Below are 19,895 nucleotides of genomic sequence, written 5' to 3'. Positions count from 1 at the left end.
ACCTAAATGCAGCTAAGGTGGAAAAATGCAAAACGTCTAGTTGCTGGAACCTTTTATAGACACACATATCCAGTTCCAGCACAGCAGCCAACCACACAATCCATCTTTTTTTTTTTTTTGGCCACACAATAATTGGTCAGGAAGCAGTCCTAGAATAGCAGCATATGCTTAAAAGTGAAGAACTGGACCCCTCTATTATGTATTATCAAGTACTTCCAGAAGTAATCTCACCGTTGGCATGCACCCAGGATTGACCCCTTGTTGACCAGTCCTGTTAGATTATTCTAAGTTGTCAGAGGAAAGGGTATCCTCCCCATAAATCAGTCTTTGACTATTAAAATTCTGTGACAATTGGTTTTCTTCATGCCCTCCCATCTTCTGACTTCAAATTCTGCACTCACTAGCATTGTTCACCAAAGAAGTTCCCTTTGTTTTTCTCACCCCTGCTCCCAAAGTGCTAAGGGGGCAGAGTGTTCCCATTGCCCTCTGGGGAAACCTTTCCCCAACCACTTTTCTCTCCAACTCTGGATTCTGGCTAATCTAATCACATTCCCCAACTGTGTGTTAGACAATTAGATCAGCGGTTTCCTCTAATTCCTTTCCCCAAAGGCTTGGATGAGGAAGAAACGGCAAGGACAGATACCTGGGAGACTAGTCAAAGCCCTGTGTGGATAGACTGAAGGTGAGGGAGAAACTTATTTGACATGTAAAAGAACTGGCAAGCCAAGAGACCGAAATTGGCAGGTATATATGACACAAAGTCCAATGGGAAGAATCAGATGTCCTGGCCAGACAATGAATGTCCCCCATGCATATCCACTCTTCCCACTAATGGTAAGATATTTTTAGGAGATTAAACCACAAAGTTTCCAGAGAAGGAATCTCCTCTTCTCTTCCTCTTCCCCTTTCTCTTCTTCTTCTTTTCTTCTATTTCGTTAGCCATCTTTACTTTCAACTAATTGTGTCTTCTGGTAGAGACTCCTAGGCTATGATCATGAGTGAATATGGAACAATGGAATTCCTTGAACCGGAGATTGCTTTTCTGGGGGTCCATTATGAAAGGGTATGTCCCAATGCTATACTCACATTGCCTCTTTGGGCTGGGAAAGCACAGAAGCATCCAGACCCTTCCATTTTACCCACTTTAAAAACATTTTTTATCAACCCTCCTCCTCCTCCCAACTCTGAAACTGATCCTCTAAAGCAGCTTTCAGAGAGACAGGATAGTCCTACAGTCCTCTGCTTGGTCAGACCAAGAGTGAGATTTTTGCATTTAGTCCTATGCTCTACATTTTAAGAAGCCCACTGGCAAATTGGAGAGAATCCAGAGTAGGGTTAGAGGATCACCATGCCGTGCAAGATTTGGTTGAATTCTATTTAGCAAACATTTATTAAGTGCCTACTGTATGCAAGGCATTGTGTGGGGTACTGGTAGTACCCTCAAGGTGGTACATTCTACTTGCAGCATACAAGATGCTGAGGACATTTAGCAGAGAAGAAAAATCTTAGGACAGACAAAATCACTGCATTCAAGAATCTAAAGGAAGTCATAAAATAGGTATTATGGCATTGTCCTGCTTGACTAGGAGAAGGAACAATGAACGGAAATTTCAGCAACTTGAAGAGTGGGGTTATCTTTTCTCAGAGTTAGAGAACAGGACATGGATGATGATCCAGCAAAGGAGACTGAGAAGTGTTAGACAGGTAAGAGGAGAGACCAGCATCATGAAAGGGCACAGAGGAGGCCCAACTCTCCCACACATACCCTAGCAATGATCCAAAAAGGGCACCATATCAAAAATTACCAACTCAAAGAGAGGCATTAGTGATCTTCTTATCTATGACCCATGATTGGGGTGCTTTGAGAAGAGCATAGAAACATAGAGGAAAAGGAAAGGAAAGTGAGCATTACGTGAAGCTCACTTTCATCTGAACTGGACAAAGGAGGATTGAAAACACATACATGGGCATGTGTACATAAAGTATTATGTAAACACAAGCTAATATGATGCTTCAGGTGCTCCAAAGAAATAAACAAAGAAACTACATTATGATTAAAAGCATTATAGATAATGAAGCAACATCAGTACTTAATATAATGTGTACTAAATATCCCAGCATCTTAAAAAAAAAACAAAAACCAAAGTTAAATAGGATTACTAGAAGAAATAGACAGCAAAAGTCATTTTGGGAACTTCAGTGTACTCTCAAACAAAGACAGATTTAACGAAAAAAGATAACAAGAAAAGAGTTAAGGACTTTAGAAAAATGAGGTACCATATGATAGATCTTTGGTAGTGAATAGCAATAGGAAGGAATTTAAAATGTTCTCAGCTATGACTGGCACTTTCATAATCATTGTCCTTGTGCTAAGGCATTAGAAACTTCAGAAACAAATGCAGAAAAGCAAAAATAATAAAAAACATCCTTGATTCAACCATACCACAATAAAAATTATAATTAACAGAGAGCCTTTCATGAAAGGATTCAAACTTCAATGATGACTAAATAACTTAAGCTTGAAGAATTTGTGGGTCAAAGAACAAATCAGAGAAACAACACATAATTTCATCAGAGTAAATGGCAATAATTAGACAACATACCAAAATTGGGGGGATGTGGCCAAAGGAATCCTTTTATATCACTAAACCTCAACAAAAGAGAGAAAGAAGAAATAAACAAATTGGACATGCAACTAAAAAACAAAACAAAACTAGAGTATCAACAAATGAAAAGAAAAAAACCCTAGTCAAGTCAACAAGCATTTAGTAAGTGTTTATTTACTATATGCCAGGCACTGTGCTAAGCACTGTGAATACAAATACATGCAGAAAGATAGTCCCTGCTCTCAAGGAACTCACAGTCTACCAAACTGAAAAGCATCAGGGTAGAGAAGAGATAAAGGTATTAAGCTAGAGAAAGTCTAGAAGAGTCAGGAGTGCAGCTTAGAAAGGAATAAAGACATAGTTGGCCCTGGGTGATCTTCTTAAAATAAAGGTTCTAGGAGGAATCAGCCAAATAGAAGGTGCAGGGACCCTTCCAAGTGTGAAGTGTGCAAAGGTGGAGTGAGCTTGCCTGGGTGGAGAAGTTTCTATGGCATGGTAGAGAAAGTATAGTTCAGGGAGTCAGGAGCACATCATGGAGAGGAATGAATGAACTCAACATGACAATGGAAATTCTGGACATAAAAAATTAACGAAACTGAAAGAAAAGAATTGAACTGACAGAACTATGCTTTGTTTTTCTAAAGTAAATTTTAGTGATACTTTCAGTTTTTACGAGTCATTTCCAAATATACTTCTCCTCCACCTTCCATTTCAGTGATGTCTATTGGAGCAAAGAAAAATAATTAAGCAAAACTAACCAACGTGGTGACCACATCTCCCAGCATATGTACATACAATCCACCTCCATAGCTTCTCATATCTCTAATAAAAGTAGAGGGAATTTTTCCAAATCTCTTCTATAGGGCCAAGATTGGGCACTATAATTACAAGTGTTTGACTTTATTTTAATGTTCTTTTTGCTTACATCATTGTAGGCATTTTAGATAGTGTTTTTTTGGATCTGCTTACTTCAGTCTGCATCACTTCAAATCCCATCTCTGAATTTCCTCATGTTCATTGTTTCTTATGGCACAATACTATTCTGTTTACCTTTTTGTTGTTTTTGTTGGTTGGAACCACAAAAAGTCTTTCTATAAATATTTTTGGATATACAGGAACTTTCTTTCTGCCTTTGACTTTTTTGGGATATATGCCTGGTAATGGGATCTGTGGGTCAACCAACAGATATTAACAGTTGAGGGACTATTCTTTCAGCCAGTTCTTCAAAACCTTCTCCTTAGTGCAATATAAGGGCAATTGATTAGCAATGTTTACTGACTGATTGACATGCTTTAAAGATCCTCCATACTCACTATATCCCCATGGTGATTATCCAAGGGCCTTATACATTCATACATTGTTAATGGACAAGTTTTCCATTTTAAGTGCATACGGGCCTTCCAATAAAGGCCTTCTGAAGCTCTTTAGCACTCCTTTTTGCATTTCTGTGTCTGACTCCCCAGAGCTGGAACTAGCACAGGCAATTTTGCCCCACGTACCATCATGTAAGATAATGAGCTTCCTCCTGCCTAGCAGAACACCAGCTTGCCAATCTAATCCCATGACCAGCCTCTGTGTAGATGTACGCTCATCCTCAGGTTCGAATAACTGTCAAGTCTGTCTTCTGGGGCCCACATTCCCATCTGGACGGATTTTCCCTATGGTGTGGCCTGACCTGGAGCCAGTACCAAACAGATGCAGGAGTGGGGGGAAGGAGGAGCATCAGATGGGCCTCTCCATCCCCACTTAGTAAACTCAGCCAGCCCTAGCCCTCAGTCCCCATGCATCCTCTGTCCTCCCTTCCCATTGTGCCCTCTAGAATTGTCTTTTATTGTTAACAAACTACCCTTCATTCCAGGGGTCCTCCTCTCAAACTTCCTTCTCCTGCTACTCATTACCAGGAGTAGCTTTCTTCTGAAGACACCACATCTCTTGGTGCCATTTTCAAGGCCAGATACTCCTTTCTTCTTGCCCCTAGATAACCAGGGACCAAGAAGAAAAGATGCCCTCATCTTTCTTCTCCACCCTTATTTTCTGACTCTTCCTCTGCCATTGTTACTAAGCAATCACCTTTCCCACCTCTGCACTCTTTCTCCATCCCCCCTTTTTTTCTGTCGAGACAGTGGAGTCAAGTGACTTGCCCAGGGTCATACAACTAGTACGTGTCAAATGTCTGAGGCCAGATTTGAACTCAGGTCTTCCTGAATCCAGGGCAGATGCTCTATCCACTTCACCATCTAGCTGCCCCTATGCTCTTTCTTTAAAGTTCATTGTATCCTATCCAGACCCTTTTGTTGCCATTTAGGGACCCATATGCTCATTCACTCCCACTCCCAGTAAGTTCAGTACCTGGCTCAGGGTCATTCCCTTCCCTTCCTGCCCTGCCCTGCCCCGTCCCCCCCCCCCCCCCCCCCAGCATCTTGGCTTTCTATGTCTTCAACCTCCTTCCCTCCCATGACCTGTGTTTCCAGGTTACCCTAACCATGCGCAGGAATCATTACATCTAAGACCCTACTCCTTTAACTAAATATGCTCCAGAAGCCAGAATTCTTAGTTATGCTCTGCTGATACATACCAATCTTCAAGTACCTTTTGGCAGTATCTGTCTCAGTTTTCCTTGTCTGCAAAGTGGGAGGACAGGCTGGTTAGATTTTCTCTCTGGTCCTTCATCACTCTAAGTCCTTACACCTCTGTGGTCTTTGAGGAATGGACAGTGTAATGAAGTATCTGAAGTTCTTTATACCTGCCCACAGGTGCTTTGTCCACCTTCTGTTTGGCTCTCTCCAGTGGCAGTGGGTGTTTCCCAGAAAATCGTCTTCTCTCCGCCATGTCAGACTATGAAAATGATGAGGAGTGTTGGAATATGCTCGAGAGCTTTCGGGTGAAGCTTATCTCCATCATCGACCCTTCTAGGATCACACCATACCTCCGACAGTGTAAGGTCATTAACCTTGATGATGAAGAACAAGTTCTCAATGATCCCAACCTGGTCATTCGAAAAAGGAAAGTGGGTCAGTATTGCCCTCCTTCTCTAACCGTCCCTATCCACCCCCATTCCAACTTGGGATTCATTGGCACAGATCAGCTGTGCCAAGCAGCAGCTTCCCTTGAAAATTTACTACACATATATGTAGACATTTGGCCATGAAGCATTCCTAGAAGATAGTTAATGTACTGTGGGCTTCAAGTGCCCAGACTTGGACAGTTTCTGGCCCAAACCAAGCATTTAAGAACACAGCTCAGCCCTGTCCAAGGGGAACATGTTTTAGGAAAATTGTCTCTGGTTTTACTTCTATTTCTCTCTGTTTTTGTTTTTGTTTTTTTTTTATTCTCTCTGTTTTTTAGGTGTTCTTTTGGACATCCTCCAAAGGACTGGTCATAAGGGGTATGTGGCCTTCCTGGAGAGTCTAGAACTTTATTACCCACAGCTATATAAGAAAGTCACTGGGAAGGAGCCCACCAGGGTCTTCTCCATGATAATAGGTAAGGTTGATTCAGAGAGTAAGGAGAACTGACTCAGCTTGGAATAGTAGAAGGAGCGATGGTTTAAGGTTAGCCAGGAGTCTTGAGTTCCAATCTTATCTCTGCTGCTGACTTTCTGTGAGCTTGGCCAAATAATCTAAACTCTCAGGGTTTCAATTTCCCACTCTGTAAAATGGAGATTATAATCCCTGCCTACCTCCCAGCACTATTGTGAATATCATGTGAGTTAATGGAGGTAAAAACATTCTGAGATGTTAAAGGTTCTATACAAGAGTACACAATTGGTACTTTTAACTGATCTTCATTTGTCCATGCTAATGAAAGAGTCTGAGGACATGAATAATCCAGAGAGTTTTCTACAAAGTAATGTTTCCTTTAGGTTATTTAGGGTGGGGTGGGAGTGGGCCTTATTTAGCAGCCATTTAGAAAGTTGATCAGATGGACAAGAGTTCCATTCTCAACCATATCATCCAATCCTTCCTTGCTTGAGTTTTCTTATCAGTAAAATGTATTTAAGTATCTTGGACCTTGCCTTGGGTAGGGGTGTTTGGAAGATGAATGCTGCCTCACATAAGAATCTTGGGTCCTTTTTTTTTGTTGTTAATGAACGAAAACAGGCAATGTTAATGGCCCCCATTTCTCCAGTTCTTTAAGATTTATAAAGCACTTTTCTTTCTCTAAAAAAAATTCATTTAAAAATTTTTGAGTTTCAAATTCTTTCCCTCCCACCCCTCCTCCACCCATTAAGAAGACAAGCAATATGATACCCATTTTACATGTGAAGTCATGCAAAACATTTTTCCATGTTTGTCATATTAAAGCACTTTTCTTACAACAACTATGTAAGGTAGATAGACCCTGAGTAATACCATCCCCATTTTACAGATGAAGAAATTGTAGTTCAAAGAGGTTGGGATGTCCATATTCACATAGCTAATCATTGTTAGAGCTGAGGTTTGGACTCAGGTCTTCTGATCATTAAACTAATACTGCATTTTTAGTACTCTGAGCATATTGGAGAAGGGTAATGACATATACTTACTAAATCAAATCATAGAGATGATAATGCAGGGCCTTGGTTTTCCCATCTCTGAAATGGGCAGTATAGCCATTGAAAGTGTTAAATCATCTCCTAGGAGGATTTGAAAGCTGTTGTATTTGTGATTTTTCATGAGGGAGGAGATGGAACCAAAATGGTCTTGATTCTTAAACTTCTACCTGGCCTCCTGAGGAGGGTGTTATGCCTTTGTTTTCTCTGAAGCAGCAAAAGTTATTAACTGTATACAATTATGAATAATGGATACACGTATGAGCCTCTGTTGACAGAAAAATCGGGGGTAGAGTGGGGTGGGAAGATGGACTTGGGCCAAGAGGGACATAACTGTGTGTTTGACAATCCCTGTGGCTGGACAGATGCTTCTGGGGAGTCAGGCCTGACACAGCTGCTCATGAATGAAGTCATGAAGCTGCAGAAGAAAGTGCAAGATCTGAACGTGATGCTGAGTGCCAAAGATGACTTTATCAAGGAAATGCGGGTGAAGGACAGCATGCTGCGTAAGCACCAGGAACGGGTACAGAAGATGAAGGATGATTGTGAGGCATTTAGCCGGGAGCTCAAGAGGTGCAAGGATGAGAACTATGACTTGGCCATGCTCTACGCCAGGCAGAGTGAGGAAAAAAACGCTGCGCTTATGAGGAACCGTGATCTTCAGCTTGAGGTGCGCCATCTCCTGCCCCCTGCATGTTCTGGCTGTCTCTGGGGTGAGATTTATCCGTCTCTAGGTCTCCCTCTGGCTCTGTGTCTCTCAATGTCAATTCTTGCGCTTCTGTTTGTCTAACTCTAGGTTGGGGTTTATTTCTGTCTCTGGGCCTAGATCCGTTCCTATGTCCATCTCTGGGTCTGCTTCTGGATCTATAGGTCTGTCTCTATCCTTTTGTCTGCCTCTGAATCTAGGTTCATTTATTGGTGTCTATATCTCAGACTCTGAGCCTATCTTGATTTAATGTGTATATGTCTTTGTTGGTCTTCCATTTTTCCTAGTTGTCAGGATGGTCTACAGGGGGTGGGGTTTGATCCTCTCTGACACTTTGAAACTAGAGTAGCTCCCTAGCCAATTGGTAACTTTCATCCCAGTAATGCCATTCACACGCTCTCATCAAATAGCCTTCTAGGCTTAACAGAGGCACCATGGCAATTGTTTCTGGGTAAAAGCCAAGGTGGGAGCAGATGTAACAATTTGCAAGGTGAGTGAGAATCTTTTCCTCTTTGACCTCTCAGGGAGCAGAGGCAAAACCAGCAAGAACGGAGTGTCCTAGAGGGTATGGGAAGAATCTCATGGGGGTGAACGGTCTTCTTGCAGATAGACCGACTAAGGCACAACCTGATGAAGGCTGAGGATGACTGCAAGGTAGAGAGGAAGCACACAATGAAACTCAGGCATGCTATGGAGCAGAGGCCGAGTCAGGAGGTCATGTGGGAGATCCAGCAGGAGAAGGATCTTCTTCAAGCAAAGATCCAAGAACTGGAGAGCTCCATGAAGGTAGGTCAGCCACCTGGCTCCGAGGTTGGAGTCTTATTCTGAGGAGAATTAGGAGAATGCCATGGGGGTATCTTTGGGGAATGATCTTCAAGGCAGAGGGAATATTCATATGTACAAAGTATTTCTAGAAGCTCTTTTTGTGATGACAAAGAATTGGAAACTGAGGGAGTACCAATCAATTGGAGGATGGCTGAACAAGTTTTGATACGTGAATGTGATGGAATACTATCATGCTATAAGAAATGATGAAGGACATGGTTTCAGAGAAGCTTGGGAAGACTTGTATGAACTGATGCAAAGTGAAGTGAGAAGAACTGGAACCATTTATATAACAACGATATTGCAAAGACAAACAATTCTGTCTTTACAAAGACAGACTTAGGAATTCTGATCAACAAATGACTAGCCATAATTCCAAAATACTCATGATGAAAACATGCTATTCACTTCCTGATAGAGAAGTGATAGATTCAGAGCATAGATTGAAACATATTTTTTGGGACATGGCAAATGCGGCAATTTGTTTTGCTTGACTGCGTATTTTTGGAACAGGGTTTTTTTTTTTTTTTTTTGCTTTCTCAGTTTTGGTGGTAGTGGGGGGGAGACAGAACAGAAAGAATGAAGACCTAAAAATGAAATAAAATTGAATTTTTTTAAAAAGGCAGAAAGAATATTATAGGTTTGGGATCCCCCTGAAAGCTCAAAGACCCATGTCACAAATAGGTGAACCAGATCACAGGCCTTCTGAGGGTAGGACCCATATCTTATATGTCTTTATATTTCCCACACTTTTCCTGATAATATTAATAATAATAGTCATTGTTATTATTATTACATCCTATTTTGATGTCAAAGATTTTTGATTTCGTGGCCCTAACCCTAACTTCTTGCAGCCCCCACCTGCTAATGTAGCTCATAGCCTCTCTGTGACTTTGAAGATGGTTTTGAGAGTTCTTAAAACCCCTTTTCCTTCCCTTCCCTGCCCCCCCCAAAATGTACTGCCAGCCTTCTGGTGATGAGTCTTGAACAGGTGTATATTCCCTTACTGAGCCTTTACTGGAAGCCTCTCCAGTTTCACACAACCCACCAGAGCTTGCATCCTTCTGGCGTCGCTTTCAGGAACCCAGGGGGAAGTCTAAGCCATGAGGAGACATCAGAGTAGACTTAAATAGACAAATAATAGTAATAATGGTATTAACTTACTGACTCACATTTTGATGGTGCTTTAAAGTTGGCTAAGCAGTTTCCTCAAATGCCTGTCATGTAGGTAGTACAAGTATTATTAGCCCCATTTTTTGCAGATGAGGAAAATGAAACTCAGAAATGTGATGTGACTTGCTCAGGGTCACGCAGCTAGGAAAAGTCACTATTCAAAGCCAGATCTTCTGCAACCCAAGTTTAGTGCTTTAGCTGCTCAACAAATATATCTTAAAATAAATAAATGAATAGATGACTCTTCAGAATATTAGATTGTAAGCTTCTTGAGGACAGGGACTATCTTTTGCCTCTTTTTGTATCCCCAGTGCTTAGCACAGTGCCCGGCACACAGTAAGTGCTTAATAAATGTTTATCAAATGAATGGTATCTTGGGTTCCTGGGTGTTCTTTTGGCAGTGTAAAATCAGAAAGGTAGAGGATGTACTGCCCAGAGCCACCCCCATAATGAATATGTGAAGTTGGCAAAATCAGTCATTGGGGTCCTTCCCTTCTCTGCTGCCATTGCTCCGAATTCTAGTGGATTTCTGGCACTGAAGAAGAGGCAAGGTTCACTTTTCACAAATTGACCTTTTTCAAGATTGAGAAACACAGCCCTGGACTACAGAAATGCCCTCCCTGCTTCAAACAGTTCTTTCATCTCTAAACCCTCTGATCTCCAGGAAACCAATCCACTCACTGGACAGCAGTCAGTCAGCCAATAAACATTTACTAAGATCCTACTGTGTGTAAGGCACTGTGCTAAATGCTGGGGAAACTTTTTCTGTTTTTGTTTTGTTCTGTTTTGTTTTTTAGCTGTATCTGAGTCTTCATGACCCCATCTGGGGTTTTCTTAGCAAACATAATGGTATGGTTTTCTTCTCCAGTCCAATTTACAGATGAGGAAACTGAGGCAAACAGGGTTAAGTGGCTTGCCCAGGGTTACACAGCTAGTAAGTGTCTGAGGCCAGATTTGAACTCAGAAAGGTGAGTCTTCCTGACCAAAGTCTTCCTCTAACACCTAAAAGTTCCCCGGTTTTTTTTAATGACAAATGAGCATCATGAGGAAGCCAGTAGAACAAAGGTAGCCAGGAGGGGAGGATGGAAAGGGGAGGGTGGCAGGCAGATGAAAATAGAGGAGGAAAAGAAATGGAATGGGGAAAGAGATTGGGGAGGAAAGAGAAAAAGAAGATGAGGAGAGAGAGAGAGAGAGAGGTACAGACCAGCTTCTCTGGGATCAGAGAGAGAATTTATTGAAAGGCCAGTCACAGAAAGAAGCCATTCCTAAAAGCCACAGCAGGGAAGAAGACGGGAAAGGGAAAAGGCTCAGAAAGCGCCAGGATACAAATACTTAAAAAAAAAATCCTGCCCTCAAAGAACTTACAATCTACTGGGAGAAGAAGCTACAAAGGGAAAGAGGAAGAGAAGGTACCAGCTCTGAGGCATGATGGGAAAGTCCAACAGAGTAACCAGATGGGAAATGAGGAGATGGTTGGCCTGGGGGCCTTCCTTGAATGTGCTGCACCCCTCTCACTTACCTTGTTCAAGAAAGGGCCATCAGGGGAGGGTTCCTCCTTGCCTCCTTTCGGGACACATTTTCCATTGTCTTCTGAGGGAAAGTCTCCTCCCTTCCCCTCAACCTGGTCCACCCCTCCCCTGCCCCTAACTACCTCAGTCTCTCCTAATGTCTCCTTTGTCCTACAGACCACTCCAGACTTGAAGGCCACTGTTGGTATAGCAGAAAGATTCAGAAAAAAAATTAATCATGAATGGTAGGATTTCATGCACTGGGATAGGTGGGTATAGGGAGATATTTTTAAGTGGCAGACCTATCTACTTGTTTTGGGATCAAGCAGCATAATTCAGTGGAAGGAGTTACTGATAGAGTCAGAGGACCTGGGTTCAAATCCTGGCTCTGCCACTTACTATCTGTGTGACCTTGGATAAGTCATGTAATCTCTTTGGGCCTCAGTCTCCTTCTTTGTAAAATGAAGGGGTTGGATTGGATGATTTCCAATGTCCCTTCTGCCTGTAAATCTGAGATCCTTGATTCTTATGACCTGGGTCATGTCCTAGCTTGACTACTGTCTATATGACCTCAGACAAGTAATTTGCCTTCTTTCTGCCTCAGTTTTCTTATCTATAAAATGGGGATAATATTTATGCTAGTTACATCAAAGGGTTTGTTGAAATGCAAATGATTATGATTATTAAGCTGTTACCTCCCTCCTGGCCCCCACATCATTCAGAAAGGAAAGCGGGACAAGAATAATGCTTACATCCAGATTCTGGAGGAAGACTGGAGACAGACTCTGAAGGATCACCAGGAAAAGGAAAACATAATTTTCCACCTACGAAAGGATCTGCGGCAAGCCGAGGCACTCCGGAACAAGGTGGGCTGACTGAGGCCTTGGAGAATCAGGCTATGTCCTCCTCAGAGCAGGGTCACCTCTACAGCTTGGTCACTTGTCCTGAAACTAGCCAACCCAGAGCTCAGCTGTGCTAACTCTGGACACAGACACTGACCGCTCTGGCCAGTCCTGGGGTCAGCCAGGTAGTCAGGGCCTCCTGAGCTCCATGTCCCGCATTGGACCCTTCTCAGATAGGAGGTTGGCCCCAGAATGGGGAGGAAAGGCTTGGAGGTTGAAGAGACAGATTTAGAATTGATGTAAGGAAAAGCTTCGTAACAAATAGAGCTGTCCAAGGCCCCATCAGCCACTCGGGAAGGAGGTTCTCTCTTGTTGGAGGGTTTGGAGTGGAGGCTTGATGGGCATTTGTTGGGAATATCCTAGAAGAGTCAACCAAAGGAGTGTTGGTTGAATTGGACGGCTGTGAGATTCCTTCCGACTCTGAGGTTTTGTGAGGAGCTGCACCTTGGGAGAGAGGGAGGTGCTTGGAGAAGAGATGTCTTCACCTTCTCCTGAGGAGGTAGGGAGGGAGCGAGTGAGCGAGTGAGCGAGCTCTGGCCGGCTCTTCTCTTTCCTTTTTTATTTATTCACATACCATCGGTTGCATGTCTCTGACCTATTCAAGTCTAACTCATTGGTTTACTTTGCCAACAGCCAGGAGACACTAGGCAAAATAATAAAACAGTTTATGTCTGTGTGTATTTAAATATAATAGAATTCATTGAGGAAACATAAATATATAGTTAGTAATATATTTAACATATTACATGCTTAATATATTTAATAAAATATAAATATAAAACAAAATAATTTTTGTATTTAAATATAATAGAACTTATCAAGTAAATATAAATATATAAATATCTAATAATATATTTACCATATTATATGCTTAATATATTTTATAATACATTATTATATGTTTAATAATTTTAATATAAATATAAAACAAAATATTTCTATTTGTATATATTTAAATATAATTTATCAAGTAAATATAAATATCTTACATGGCTAATATATGTTTAGTATGTTTAATAATATTAAAAAAATATAAATATAAAATATAATTTATATTGATTCTTTTTAACTCTTCAAAGCACTTTTATACCCAATACTTGTCTTTGGTTCCTGTAAAATTCATGTCTGTGTACTTTTCTTCTGCCTTTCAGCTCTCTTTTTTTCTTCCTTTCCCCCTCACCCCTCACAAACTCCTTCATACTGAAGTATGAGGGACTGAATATATGATCCTTTCCAGGGGGATTTGTGTCTTAGAAGAGAAGTCAGAAGAGGGCAGTACTGAATGCCCATGGAATGAAGCAATAATTGGGGGCTTCAGGTACTGGGACAGGCTGAGGTAGGGAGATCCTTGTGGGTATGAGGCCTTCAAATCAATAAAAAGTAGGTGAGAGGGCTACCTCCTCCAGCTATATGTATATGTATACATATTCATAAGAAGAAGCCCTCTTCATACACAGCAAGCTCATTTTCATACAGTTTTGTTCCCTCCTGCCCCCACACCCTCCTTTTCCTGTTCTTACTTCCTATTTTCCCTTCCTTAATCTGATCTGTCACGCTGCTTCTGGGAATGATGCCACCTACCTTCTTACAGAATTGTTGGGCTGGGGGCGAGGGGTGAAGAAGAGGGAAAAGCTTGGTTTAGACGTTAGATGATCCTTGCGCTATGCTCAGAGAAGTTGAGGGAAGAAGTGGGGCCAGAAACTTACTGACTCCAATGACTTCCCTTTTCTCCTTAGAGCATAGAAGAGAAGGAGATGTTTGAGCTACAGGGCATGGCCCTGCGCAAGGATTCGAAGATGTACAAAGAACGCATCGAAGCTATCTTGCAGCAGATGGAGGAAGTAGCTATAGAAAGGGACCAGGTATGTGCAGGCAGGCCACCCAGGCCCGTCTCTCGGCAGCCAGCACCTGAAAGTGCTGACAGAAGAAATGAAGTTGGCGTTCCCAGGCACCTGCACATCGTGATCAGAGAAATACCAGTGGGAGGTTAAGCTGATTTCTCAGTGAAACGAGTGAGGCATGCGGTCTCCTTTGCAAGAGCACCCCATTTCTGGCAGGGGACAGTGGAGTTCTCCCAGGCAGAGTAGAGGCAGTGGTGTTGTGCCCAATTCTTCCCCACCCTGCAGCCTTCAATGTGCAGAGGCCTTTGATCACTGGGAGAGTCATATAGTGAAAGGGGAAGGGAAGCCCTGGGTCTGCCACTCACCTGTGTGAGTTTGGGCGAGTTAGTTTCCTCAGTATGGTGGGTGGAGATGAGATGACCTCTGAAGTCCCTTCCAGCTCTCATTCTGTGATTCTAGGACTTTTCTCATCTGTCTGAGGTTGGGAAAATGTTCTGCCTCATGAGAAAGGGAAGGAGGGGCAATAGAAATAACAATGGATGTTGATTCAGGGGACCTGGGTTCTGGTATCACTCAGGCTTTATGGCCTTAGGAAAGTCATTTCCCCTCTTCTGGTCTAGTTTCTCCATGTATATGATGAAGGGGCTGAAATTATTGGCCTTCCTTCCGGCGCTGGTATCCTATATCTGTTTTTAAAAAAAGCTATTTTCATAACAGATCTAGAACTGGAAGGGACCTTAGAGGACATCTAGTTCAACTCCCTCATTGTACATATGGAGAAACTGAGGTCAAGGGAGGTTGTGACATGTCCATGGTCACATAGCTATAAGTGCCAGAGGCAGGATTCGAACCTTGGTCCTTGGACTCCGGAGCTTGTGCTCTTTCTACACTACCTCCCATATAATGAACCCTGCTATTTGGCGACAGGACGGCCAGGGTGGTTCAGTGCATCAGGCCTGGAGTCAGGAAGACTCCTCTACATGAGTTCAAATCCAGCCTCAGATACTTACCAGCTGTGTGACCCTGAGCAAGTCACATAACCGTTTGCCTCAGTTTCCTCATCTGTAAAATGAGTTGGAGAAGGAAATGGCAATCCACTCTAGTGTCTTTGCTAAGAAAACCTCAAAAGGGGTCAGGAAGAGTCTGATACAACTGAAACAACAGCAACAAAATTTGGCCGCAGTGTTGTCACTGGGGAAGTCAGTCCCTGATGCCTGTTTCTGTCCAGAGTTCAGGATACGTTTGGGCAGTCACGGTGCCTCCTGCGGGAGTAAGGACTGTATTCTGGGCACTGGGGTACCGGGACATCTCTTCCTGAGGGGCTTCAACCCAGCTTCTGTTTGTGCGACCCTTCCTCCCCCCACCAGGCCATCATGACAAGGGAGGAATTCCACCTGCAGTATTCGAATAGTCTGAAGGAGAAGGATGAGCTCCGGAAGCAGATCCGGGAGCTGGGTGAAAAGTATGATGAGTTGCAGTTACAGCTGTTTAAGAAAGAGGGGCAGTTACTGTCTATGGAGAGCAAGCTAAAGAGGCTGCAGTCGGAGACACCCATTCTGGTATGTTTTTACTGGGGGAATGGTAGCATCAGAGCTCCCAGAACTCTCCTCTCCAGACCTGGTGGATGTAGTTATGGTCTTTCCCAAAGGCCAGGGAGTAGGCTCAGTTATCTCATCATGTCCCGCAATGGATTATGGGACCCTAGGATTCTCTTACCTCTGTGGTCTACTTTTTATCAGTCAGTCATGACTGAGGACACTTCTTTGAGGGTCCAGGGACCTAGGTTCTAGTTCTGGCTCTGCTACTAACTCACCTGTGACCATGGCAAGCCATTGCCCCTCTGGGGGCCTCAGTTTCCCTATCTATAAAATGGAAAGGTTGGTCTAGTTCATTCTACAACTGATGTTCTAAGACTTTTTGATGCAAAGATCATCCAGGCCCTCATCACTTCTTGACTGGTCTATTATAAAAGCCTTCTAATTTGACTCCCTGCCTCCAGTTTTTCCACTCCAATTCATCCACCACATAGTTGCCAAAGTGATCTTCCTAAACCATAAGTCTGATCATGTAACTCATATTTCCTCAATAAATTCCAGCAGATCTCTGTTACCTCCAAAATCAAATATAAAATCCTCTCTTTGGAATTCAAGGCTCTTGACCACTTGATCCTGTCCTGTCTTTCTAGTCTTTTCACACTTTACTCCCCTGCTTATTCTCTACAAACCCATAGTAATATTAGCCTACTTGCTGTTCCTCACATGTGATACCACCTTTGCACTGGCTGTCCTCTCTGCCTAGAAAGCTTTCCCTCCTCACCTCTTGACATCCCTGGCTTCCTTCAAGAATCAGTTCAAATATTACCATTAGGAGCCTTCCTGGTCTTCCCTGTCCTCAATCCCCTTCGCCCCACCTACCTGTCCCTTTTCCTATAAAATTATGGTCTTTCTACTCTTTATTTCTCTTGTAGAAACCTACTGATTTACAGGTTATCTTTCCCATTAGTATGTAAACTCCTTGGGCCAGGGACTTTTTTCATCCTTTTGCCTTTCTTTGTATCTCAAGCTTGGAATATAGTAAGTACTTCATCAACAATTTAATGAATGATTCAACCAACCATACTGGGGCCTTCTGCGAGCCCAGCTCAGTGTTTGTCATTGAAGGGGAGATGAGAGAGAAGGGGAAACTGAAGGGAGAAACTTATAATAGAGTGGGGGAAATGAGACTGACCCACAAGAGAAACAATCCCTAATATAGGGTCCTCACACAAAGCTGGCTGTCAGCGAACGTGTAAACAAAATAAGGGAACAATAGGAAGTAGTAATTAAGTACTAAATTTAATTTAGGGAAGGAATCAGAGGTAGGACTTAAGCTGGGAGCTTTAAAGGATAGAAAGAATTGGGAATTGGTAAATAGAAAAGAGGGAAGAGGATATTCAATCAGTCAATATTCATTAAGACCTACTACATGCCAGGCACTGTGCTAAGCCCTGAGGATGCAAGAAGTGGCAAAAGACTGTCCTCTGCCCTCAAGGAGCTTGCAGTCTAATGGGAGAGACAGCATGCAAACAAATATATACAAAGAAAGCTATATACAGGATAAATAGAAAATAATTAATAGAGGGAAGACATTGGAATTAAGAGAGGTTATGGTTACCTTCCTGTAGAAGATAGAAGCCAAGGAGACCAGTAGTCAGAGCAAAGGAAGGAGAGTATTCCAGGCATGGGGGTCAGACAGAGAAAATACCTGGAGATGAGAGATAGAATGTCTTTTTCCTGCAACAGCCAGGAGACCAATGTCATTGGATCAAAAAGTACTTGTTGGGGAGCGAGGCATAAGAAGGCTAGAGAGATAGGAGGGGGCTAGGTTATGAAGGGCATTGAACGCCAAATAGAGCATTTTATATTTGATACTGGAAGCAATAGGGAACTACTGGAATTTACTCTGTGTGTGTGTGTGTGTGTGTGTGTGTGTCTGTGTGTGTGTGTGTGTGTGTGCGTGTGTGTATGAGAGAGAGAGAGAAAGAGAGAGACATAGTCAGACCTGTGCTTTGGGAAAATCGCTAGTGGCTGAATGGAGAATGGATTGCACTGGGGAGAGACTTGAGGCAGACAGACCCACCAGCACACTATTGCAGTAGTCCAGGTGTGAGGTAGTGAGGACCTGTACTAGGGTGGTGGTGATGTCAGAGAAGAGAAAGGGGCATATACAAGAGATGCTGCAAAGATGAAATCAACAGGCCTTAGATATGGGGGATGAGATAGTGAGGAATCCAGGATTGTGTCCTAGGTTGACAGCCTGAGAGACTGGATGGTGTTGCCCTCTACCGTAGTAGGGAAGTTAGGCTGGTGTTGGGGAAGAGTTTTTGGGGAAAGATATTGAATTTTGTTTTGGACAAGTTAAGCATAAGATGTCTACTAAACATCTAGTTTGAGATGTCTGAGAGGTCATTGGAGATGGGAGACTGGAGGTCAGCAGAGAATTTGGAGCAGGATAGGTAGATTTGAGAATCATCAGCAGAGAGATGGTAATTAAATCCATGGGAGCTGATGACATCCAAGTGAAGTAGTATAGAAGAAGAAGAGAAGAAAGCCCAGTACAAAATCCTGAGAGATACCTACAATTAGAGGGTGTGACCTAGATGAGAGTCCAGCAAAAGAGAGAGAGAAGATGCAGTCAGAGAGGGATTCAAGAGCGGATGATAGTGTAGAATTGAATTGGTTCACCAAAGAGTCAAGATATGGAGAAGAGGGTGGCTACTAAAAGGAGATGACCTAGGAGGGAATTGAGGGGTCAAGGGAATAGAGGTGATGGTGAGGAAGAGTAGGGTTGTGTAAGGGAAGGCAGAGAAAGAGGTGAAAAGCCAATAGATTATGGTCAGTAAAAGGATTTCAGAATTCTTGAACATAGAGGTGGTACAGTTGTAGGTGATGGCAAGATTGAGGGTATGACCATCTTGGTGTGTGGCTGGGGAGGGGTAGAGTTGCAGCTCATGGGAAGTGAGTTGGTTGAGGAACTGAGTGGTTAGGATATTTGAGAGAGAGTCAATATGTATATTGAAGTGTCCTAGTATAAGGGCAATCAAGGGGAGGAGAGAAAAATTGTAAGCCATGTATATGTACTGAACTCAATGAAAAAGCAAGGAGAGTGATCTAGGAGTCTGGAATCAAGCTACCAAGATTTTGACTCGGGGTGGGGGAGTGGTACAGAAGAATATCATGAAGCTCAAAGGAGGAGAGATTACTGAGTGATGGAGGAAGGGGGAGAACCTGGAAGTGACAATGGAGAGCAAGAGCATTCCAACTTCCTTCCTTGATCAGTGAGCAGAGGGAAATGAGAGAAGGTGTAGTTAGTACTGGAAAGGGTGGTCAGGAAGGCTGTGCCATAAGGGGCAAGCCAGGTCTCAGCAAGAGCTAGTAGATGGAAGAGGAGAAGATTTAAGATTAAGGGAAGTTTGTTATCTAAGGAATGGGCATTCCAGGAGACACAGTGGAAGAGTTGGGTGGAGTTAATTTAAAACTTTGAGGTAGGCTGGTTGAGGGGGATAGGAATGAAGAATTGGGTGGTGGGTAGTGTGGAATAGGGTTTGGATGATGATCGATGGGAGTTCAGTCACTGGTATATGAAGGGTATGACCATGTGTGAGAATGTTCACCATTGAGAGGAGGGTGTCACTCCTCTTTTCTCGAAGCACAGGCATAGCAGGAGATGGGAGGCTTGAAGTCCAAAGAAGAATTACTCCACATCCCAATTGGAAGATTGGGTTGGCAGCAAGAGGTCAAAGTTGCTCTGTGCTGGCAATTATAGGCAACCAATAAACCAACAGGCATTTATTGTTATGTGCCAAGCTCTGTGCTAAATTTTAGGAGATACAAGAAAAGCAAAAACAGTCCTTGCCTTCAAGGAGCTTACATTCTAACGAGGAAGACAACATATAAGTAGGTATGTACAATATAGGTGCAGAGGGGAAGGTCCAACAGCGAGAGGCAGGGAGTATGGTGGGGGGACAGAATAGGAAAGTCAGGGGAATGGCATGAATTAGGGCAGGAGGAGGCAGGTATTATTAGCCTGGTGTGTGTGTGTGTGTTGAGGGGTGAGGGTAAGCTGAGTGGAAGGTATGTGACCATGAATCGTGGGAGGTAAGGCAACAAGTTTTCGAATGTGTTAAATAAAATGCATAGGATTACAAAGTAAGCCAATCAAATTTTTTTTTTTTTTTTGGTAAGGCAGTCGGGGTTAAGTGACTTGCCCAAGGTCACACAGCTAGTACGTGTCAAGTGTTTGGTCTGAGGCTGGATTTGAACTC

General features: G+C 42.9%; 1 protein-coding gene across 7 annotated transcripts in view; it reads left to right on the top strand.

Annotated features, from left to right (window-relative positions):
- CARD9 (caspase recruitment domain family member 9) overlaps positions 1-19,895 on the top strand; it is a 35,736-nt gene that overhangs the window by 6,914 nt on the left and 8,927 nt on the right. For 5 of the 7 annotated variants that reach the window (XM_027869501.1, XM_027869498.1, XM_027869502.1 and 2 more), the window contains 7 exons: positions 5,360-5,617; positions 5,952-6,089; positions 7,503-7,807; positions 8,450-8,629; positions 12,072-12,215; positions 13,988-14,113; positions 15,460-15,651. In XM_027869501.1, coding sequence (XP_027725302.1) covers positions 5,434-5,617; positions 5,952-6,089; positions 7,503-7,807; positions 8,450-8,629; positions 12,072-12,215; positions 13,988-14,113; positions 15,460-15,651 — 1,269 coding nt within the window. In that variant the 5' untranslated portion in view covers positions 5,360-5,433. The remainder of the gene's footprint in view (positions 1-5,359; positions 5,618-5,951; positions 6,090-7,502; positions 7,808-8,449; positions 8,630-12,071; positions 12,216-13,987; positions 14,114-15,459; positions 15,652-19,895) is intronic. The other 2 variants (XM_027869499.1, XM_027869500.1) reach the window with 2 other exon arrangements.

The sequence above is a fragment of the Vombatus ursinus genome, unplaced genomic scaffold (assembly GCF_900497805.2).
Source record: "Vombatus ursinus unplaced genomic scaffold, bare-nosed wombat genome assembly UNPS02014793.1, whole genome shotgun sequence".
In the NCBI taxonomy this organism is placed as follows: Eukaryota; Metazoa; Chordata; class Mammalia; order Diprotodontia; family Vombatidae; genus Vombatus; species Vombatus ursinus.
This window is presented reverse-complemented; position numbering and strand designations above follow the sequence as displayed.